Source organism: Megalops cyprinoides, chromosome 2 (assembly GCF_013368585.1).
Source record: "Megalops cyprinoides isolate fMegCyp1 chromosome 2, fMegCyp1.pri, whole genome shotgun sequence".
Classification (NCBI taxonomy): domain Eukaryota; kingdom Metazoa; phylum Chordata; class Actinopteri; order Elopiformes; family Megalopidae; genus Megalops; species Megalops cyprinoides.
In genome coordinates this window covers 51,625,382-51,633,579 of record NC_050584.1, presented here as the reverse complement: position 1 = coordinate 51,633,579, position 8,198 = coordinate 51,625,382, and the positions used below count along the sequence as shown (strand labels likewise).

Genomic DNA, 8,198 nt, shown 5'->3' with positions numbered 1-8,198 from the left:
AACTTCCGGCGCAGAATTATACGTAACACTTATCCATTCGTTCGTATGTTTTACAAGTACAGTACATTTTGGAGGTGGGGAGAAAAGTGAGCAGACTCGAAAAAGCTGACACGAACAGATGAAGTTAGCAATCGAGAAAACGTCTTGGTTTTCCTCTTCTGATCTGTTAATAGGACATCAGGAAGACACGGAGCAGAAGTAGGAGGAGGTGTCAGAATGGGTCGGAAGCAGAGATTCTCCTCAGATGTTGACATCTGGTTTTATCGCACTTAATGTGTTTGTGTATTGTATCTTTCACAAATACCCCAATGAATAAAAGTTAAAGCTTCATTGGCTCAAAAAAGTTTTACAACTATAGCACACACACAAATCACAAATTATTCCCTCAGGCAAATAATCGTTAGTAGGGATATTTTCCAAACTATTGAAAAATAACAAAATTATTCTTCCTTCGATCTGCAAAGATGCTTACCATTGTAATACCGCCTCTTTACTGAAACTGCTTTACCCAACGAGCTGTATTCATCGGAGTCAGCCAACGTCACATGATCCCCCCCCCCCCCCCCCCCCCCCATACGCAACTGTTCGTATTTATGGGCATCGTGATACCTAACATTTTATGCAGCGTTACCGATTATAGTAATGAGTGGATAGGCTGAAATGAGCGGTTGGAATGATTCGTTTGGATGATGGAAACAGTGAATCTCGGTACTGTACGGTTTCCACGGCGTATTACCGACAAACTTTTCCTGTTCTGATGCACAGAGATTGTACAGGTATTTAATTGACTAATAGATTCTCTAAGCTGAAGTTGTCGGCCAATACATATAGCGTAAACACCAGTGTGTATGCGCAAATAAGACGCTTATCAGATTTGAAAAAAAGGGGCAATTTTACCATACTGTACAATACATTGCAAAGAGTTTACGATGAACTGAACTGATTGCGTTCAACGGTTTTAGTAATGTTTTGTGGAATAAAATGAGTTATTCATGATCAAGTTACTTCATTTTCTACGTCCAGTGCTTTAAAGATTAGAACATAGCGTTTTTCAATAGCGGTGGAAATGGCCCTATATGTGAATTGTTTCCGTTTTATATTAAAAACGCCTATCTGCTCGTTTAGGTTTTCTCATTTTCTTTTCCAACTTGCATGGCAACTAGGAATCACATCCAGAGTCTGCTCTCCTTGATGTTACAATGACACAACCCTGTCATATTCTGGCATGATAATGTATTGAATCTATACCTGTGTTGTTTGTCTCTCCCAGGGAACTCAGGCCTCTTAATTTGACCTTTGTTTTTAGCGGCAAAGACCACTGGAAGTTCCCCAAAAGTTAAATACTGAAAAAAGGGCAATTTTGCAAAAAAAAAAAAAACCGAGGAGCAGGAAATTAATCTTTGTTTTCTCTGTAAGAAACTTTTTTTTTTTTTTTGCTCTTGTGTCCTTGGGCCAAACCAGTTGTTTAACAAATTGCTCTGGATGTTTTCTTACATGGTTTGCTGTAACGATGACAGTACTGTTGTTAATATCTTTTGCGAAGAAGCTCTTGCTACCTTACTATGACCAAGGGAGTATCCAGGACTTAATTTTGCCAGAATTTATGTATGTTTCGTTTTCATTTCACTGCTGCAGTGTGATATACTGGAAGATATGTACTGGACCCTGGGACTAACTCTGTCAGTATGGGAAGGTCTTCTGTGGTGCCCTATGAAAATATACACACAATACACATTTTTTCGTGAGTGAGTGTCTGTGAACATCATGTATTATTGCAATGAACACAGATACACTATATATGTCTACATATTACAGATACATTTTCTGTGTATTATAGCATATATACTTAATTACATCCTAGTTCCAGTCCAATTTAATCTTATTAAAGCTGTAGGAAGTAACTTTTAGAATAGGTTTGATAATGTTTCCTTCCAAATGAACTGCTCGTTGGGTGGCAAAGCCCTCTTTGAATGGAGTTAAGAAGGGCAAGGCTCAGCTTATGTCATCCTTAATGTAAAAAAAAAAAACAGCAGACATCTTCTTCAGCATTAATTCTTTCACATAATTCACTGTGTCTAAAGGGAGTTGCTTTATTTAATTGGTGTATCCTGACAATGAAAGAATAACCCAGTTGGGTAAGAATAAATCTCATAAGCTGGAAGTCTGGAAAGGTCAGAAGATCTGTGAAAGAATGTAGTCACAGCTTGAAAAGTGGAGTACTAAATAAAAGGTATTTTTATTTTATCACACCATACACAATTTTAATAGCACAATATAAGAAAAAAAATCAGTAGATGCAAATAGTAAATATAATTTACATTGAATAGTAGCTGGTAAGGTTCTAAGCTAATTATTAATTTAGAATATAAAAATATATTTTTAACAAATATTTTATGTAATGAAGTACACTGAAAACAAATTTATAAGCTTAAAAGAGGAATTAAATTTGATAAACGCTTCAGCTCAATTGTATTGCATTCTGCAGGACATAGTATGGCCCTGACTGAGATGGCTCTACTTCTTAAAAGCAGTGTAGGCAAAATTTGGTGCTCTTTGCAAGTAAAGAGAAATTTTCTATCATTATCATTCAATCAGTTTCATTGTACTGATAACATCAGTTTTCAAGTAAAGAGAAATTTTCTATCATTATCATTCAATCAGTTTCATTGTCCTGATGACATCAGTTTAGCTGTAATGAATTTTCAACGTTTGTAAAAAGGAAAGTAATTATAAATGTGTTATCCAGTACAATGTTTATACATGTGTCGAGTGGGTAATGGAACAACTCGAGATTAAGATTGTATATGTATATATGCATAAATGCATATATACATGTATCTGCATTGTATAGTGATGAACTCAGTACATGCAAATATGCAGTACACAAAGTAGCAGCATTTTAAAAACAAATTATACATGTTATTATGTTGCATATATATGATGACAGACAAGTGGAATGGAGATACCCCAATGCTGATAAGCTGCCTTAAGTACTTTCTGGAATGCTGTCAGTGAGAGAAAAAGCACCACAGACAATTGAATTGAGAGACATTTTGTCAGAAGCTGGCAGAAAAGCAGGGCATACTATGTTATAAAAGTTCATCAAGTTACATTGCTGACCCCTGTTGGCATTTTTTTGAAGGACTAAATCTTCACTTATACAGTGTATGAATTAATTTTGTCTGCCAAATGTATATTACAGAGAAACAGTACTAATAATTTCATATATTAAACTCTGCCATGTATATATTTTTATGAGATGATAGAAAAAGTAGAGGTACATCCTGGACTATATTTTAGATTCTCTATTTCAACATATTTCCAGAAAAAATTTCTCCATTCACTAAAGCATGTCTTCTGACCTGGTACATCACTAGTACTTCACTGCTATTTCTGTGCTGTCTCCAGAACAGATAATAATCAGTGCAATAATTTCAATCAATTCATATTAAGCTGGCATATCAAAAGTCACAAATTAAAAACTACTATTAAATCCCTGAGTGTTTTCTGGCCGACCTAAAATATAGATAAATTACATTCGTCATTAGTTGCTAGTACCTCTCAAAACTTGGATGGGTAAATGTATGATTTTGACAATTATTCATATTTATGAATATGTTATATGTTCAGGACTGAGCTGGCAATTGAATTGTAGATTTTGGATAGGTAATGACTGATTTAAAGAATCCAAGAGAAATGTTTTCAGTGATTTCTTCTTGCCTCTCCCCCTATCTGTGTCAATTGTGTGCTCGGGTTGAGAGCGTGGCCCTGCTGGAACTGTGTCAGAGCAGCTGCGGGGAGAACCTGGGTTTGAACACCAAAGCCCTGCAGGCTCACCACGTCAGTGAGGGAGGCCAGGAGCTGCCTGCAGGAGGCAAAACCCTCAAGCAGCTGAGGATCATGGAGCAACGCGCAAGATCTTCGGACCTGGGTCAACGGCATTCCCTCAGGGTGCCTTCTCATGAGGGCGTGGAGGGATTCTTTCAGTCTGATCAAGGATTCGGTTTGTTTGTAAGTGTGTTGTGTTGAGTTTATTGAGACAGGCACTGATCCAGAGGGCTCTGTAACAGAGGAGATTGAATTAAATAAAGCTGAGCGTGATGAAAATAATAAAAAAAACAGCTAAACACATGACCTCTTTGCTGCACAGCGGGACAAAAAGGGACCTATTTTCATTTCAGATATATTTTTTTCTTTGTTTTGCAGTGAATTTCCAGTCTCTGCTGGGTGGACAAATATCAAAACAAACACAGTTTTCTTTGGAAAAATAAATACTGAATAACAGTAAAATCATGACTGGATCCATAGGCGGCATTTACACTGGGGACGTCGTGGCCCATTTTGTCCCCACCACCTTAAAAATGTGTGAACACGTTGAACCCGTCGTTGCCCCCAGCACTTTTCAAAACAAACTGACGCCCATTACTGAATCAATAATTATGGCATGTGTACAATCACCTGTTGTATGTCTACTGGCATTCTTCATGAATTATTGAGCAAAAGGTGAAAGTAAAAAAAAAGGTGAAAGTAAAAAAGTGTTACAGTATTTTCAATGTATTTTATAGTATAGAGAGGTGAACACAAAAAAAAAAAATCCTCACTTGACTGAGTCTGAATCCCTTGCCGTAGGACATCGTTATAGGACTTGCTTCCTGGTCCACTGTTAGGATCTTTGTTTGACTTCTGTGCAAACCCCTGAGCAGAAATTATTTCCAAATTAGAGAGATCTCTTCATCAGGTCAAATCAGTTTGTTTTTAACTGCAGAGAATGTAGAATTCAGGAGGCCAAACCATTATAACAAAATGATTATGGTCCCGTGCACTCTCTCCCCAGTTAATTGTGGCCCACTGCTGTGGACTTTCAGTCATTGTCAGCAAATGACAAAGCTCAGATCTGAACCTGGTTCTGGGCTGTACGGTGCAGCCTGTGCAGGAATGTATAGCTTTGAGGGGGCCTCAGCCAAACTGACAATAGCATATATTTTTAATGATTAAAAGCTGTGATGACTCACCCATGGAATGCAATTCTGACTCAGTAGATAGGCGGGTGGGACAGCTGCAGGTGAGTGTTCCGGGCTGTCAAGGTGATTGTAAGGAAATGCCTGGTTTTGAGAGCGGCGTTCTGACTTAACCTTGACAACCTCCTGTCCTGCTGACACCTCAATATCTACTTTGTCCTTCATGTCATTGAAAAGGCCTGTCAGTTTCTTGAATCCATGTTCAGAGAGGACGAGGTGCCTTCTGTGGTATTTGTAATATGCACCAGTGAAGTCGGATACCTTCAGTCCACTGGGGTACTGTGATAGTACCTGTAGAACCTCTGTCTGGATGCTGGTCATTGTCGTCTAGTGATAAAAGTATTTCAGAATCAGCATTCATCACATCATAGTAGTTTTGTAATATGAATATGCATGTATTGCTACATTGGTATACTGGTGTATTAATGTACAAGTTTACCTACCCTTGAGCAAACATCAGGCAAGGTGGAGAAAATATCTGCTGTTGTATGCTTTAATAACATTGCCTTTTGTTTATCTTCATTTAAAACCCTTTACTAATTGTGTGAGATAGCATAGTGCAAGGTTTTAGGGCTTTTACCCTATCATCATTGCTATCACATTACATTAGTTTATCTGTTTATCTTGAACTAAAGAGAAAGGGAATACGGTCTTTAAATCCATTCCCACTGTCATGCTATTGCTGATGATGAAACATGGAATGCACATTAAGCAGTAAGAAAGACAACAAGAAATAATACAAATACCTGTTTCTATTATCGATTTTTCTATTCTCTCTATTCTGAAAATATGTAAGGTAAACCTTACCTTGACATGTGTGGCCGCCTCTGTTTCGACTGTTTGTTAGACACTGTGCTTATAGCTTGTAGTGAGCAATTAGCTCCATTTGTGACTTTCAGTTTCATTTCCATTGAAACTGCTCTCATTTTCTACGAGGCCTATTGGCTGCTGCAGTAGTTCTGAGGGTGTGGCTTACAACATTAGCTCAGACCGTGGCACTTGCTCTTCCTGTTTAGCATAAATGGGTGAGAGATTCTGAAAGCTCTGAAAATTATATGTGTGTGTGTAAATCGAATTGCAGGATGCAGGATGTAAATGAATATTTGTTGTACTTTGTGTGCATTTGGTGGAAGAGAGATGTAAAACCCTGCAGTGAACTGAATCACAATGACAGTGCAGACTGACTGAATTTTCTTCTGATGCCTTTTACAGAAATTTGATATTGCCTTTACATTCACTAACTTTTGACACATGATATTTCAAGATAACTTCAGGGTTCCAATGTAGGGGAGAGAGAATTTAACTTCATATATATGATAAGTGGTTAGGACTTAATACTTAACTAGTTAATTGGAGTTAGTAACCAGAAGGTTACAGGTTATAATTCTGGCTGTGTACTCATGTTGTACCTTAAGTATGGCACTTAACCTGAATTGCTTCAGTGCATGTCCAGCAGTATAAATGAGTAATATGTCAAAGGGTAGCCTATGTATCTTGAATTGCTTTGGATAAAGATGTCTGCAGACCAAATGCAATACTACTCAATACTACTTATGTATTGCTAGTTACTGTCACAGGCAGGCTCACAACTGTGGGTACAACAATATAGTGGTTTTACCCTAGAGTTATGACTCTATAACCGGTCTGTACAGTTCTCACACATGACTGGAAAACCCACTCCCCACAGAACTCTAGAACATTTTATTATTTTATTATTCACACACATACACACATAGTCTGAAAATTAAATTACACTTCAAACAATTTTTATTTTTGAATACTTAATATTTTGAACTTTATCCACTGTATTCTACTTCCCACAAGAATGCTCCTAAATGTTTGCCATTAGCTTTCTCTAAATTAAGTGTATTGTCTACAACTTCTTGCAGTGTGATTCTAAATAATTGTCAGGGACCACACGATATGAGAGATCACACAATTAGATCATGCACAGAAACACACACATACATGCACTCACAGATTTACAGTTCTTTTAAATACTGCAGGGCTGAGTCCAAGTGAACCATTCCTTTAGACTGGGATCCATGTACTGCCTCACTGATTTTCAGGGGACTCAGATTCAAGTCGAAAATGAGATTGTAGTTTTGTATCAGGCGTCTGGCTTTATCCATATCAATGAGCCCTGAAATCAGAGGTACTTTGTGTTTGACAGGTGAAATATAGTGGGTTTGTGTAAGCATGTCAATAGAGTGATTTCAAGGAATCTACTTGCAAAGTGAATGTCAGTGATAAACCATTTCTGTATAAATGCTGCCCAAATCAAAGTCCCTAGGAGAGACATTAACGCCTCAAAAAAGCTGTTAAAGTGTAATTTTGTGATAAAAAATACTTCACATTTTTACCAGCTCACAGATATGTTGTGGAAATGCAGTTATGGCAGAGTACCAGTGTTCTGGGTGTCACACATGCGCATAGCGTCTTCCATCCTCTGAAACCTCTGTAGCCAGATCTCAGTCTCTCTGGGGTTGGCAGAGCCCCCGGGGCTTTCACTGTGGGTGGATGCAGAAACCCTCAGGACCTCCGACCTGCCCAGCACACTTCCAACCTCTGGCTAAAAAGGGTTAAAAACAAAACTGTTTCGATTTTCGCTATGTAAAATTTGCTGCCATTTTTATGTCATCTGTATGCAATTCCTCAATTTGTCTTTAAGCCAGTTTGGATATGCACCCTATGCTCATTTTGTAAGTTTGCTCACCTAAAATGAATCAACATTAACAGGTGGTTTTAATGGAAAGTAGGAAATACCTCTGCATTTTCTTCCCGTTTCTCAGACAATACAACATCACTGAGGAAATCAAGCAGATCTTTGTAATGCACCTGTGCATCATAAAATGTTAAAACAGTTTAGGAAAAATGACAGTTATCATAACTGGGAGCATTTTCTTTAGTGGAAAATCCTAATAGCTAACAGCATTACTGCAGTTTGCAACATACCATTATTAAACTTTTGTGAGAAGGTTTCTTTTTTATAAACTGCAGACTAAATAAATGATCTACAACTGACCTGACAATTGTTAACTCCATCTTAAATTGACTAATGCTGTTCTTATAATACCTGCTCTGGAGAACTGAAGCTGGAAAAGGCTTGGATTAGCAATCGTAAAGTTGGCAGCTTCAGAGGAACCTCATTTCTCAGGAACACATGGGTGAGGTGGAATT

General features: G+C 37.8%; 1 protein-coding gene across 1 annotated transcript; it reads right to left on the bottom strand.

Annotated features, from left to right (window-relative positions):
* Positions 1–3,513: 3,513 nt before the first annotated feature.
* LOC118773778 lies at positions 3,514–5,899 on the bottom strand. Its single transcript, XM_036522860.1, has 4 exons — positions 5,826–5,899; positions 5,013–5,345; positions 4,602–4,695; positions 3,514–4,061 (listed from the first exon to the last, which is right to left on the bottom strand). Exons 2-4 carry the CDS (start codon positions 5,337–5,339, stop codon positions 3,703–3,705), a joined length of 780 nt encoding a protein of 259 aa, XP_036378753.1. The 5' UTR covers positions 5,340–5,345; positions 5,826–5,899; the 3' UTR covers positions 3,514–3,702.
* Between the last annotated feature and the right edge of the window lie 2,299 nt (positions 5,900–8,198).

Excerpts from the sequence above, each read along its gene's own strand:
- LOC118773778 (XM_036522860.1), bottom strand. The coding sequence starts at position 5,339 with ATGACCAGCATCCAGACAGAGGTTCTACAGGTACTATCACAGTACCCC. Across the intron at positions 4,696-5,012 it reads GTCAGAATTGCATTCCATGG|GGGTTTGCACAGAAGTCAAA; the intron begins GTGAGTCATCAC and ends ATTTCTGCTCAG. Across the intron at positions 4,062-4,601 it reads AGGGATTCAGACTCAGTCAA|AGCCCTCTGGATCAGTGCCT; the intron begins GTGAGGATTTTT and ends CCTCTGTTACAG.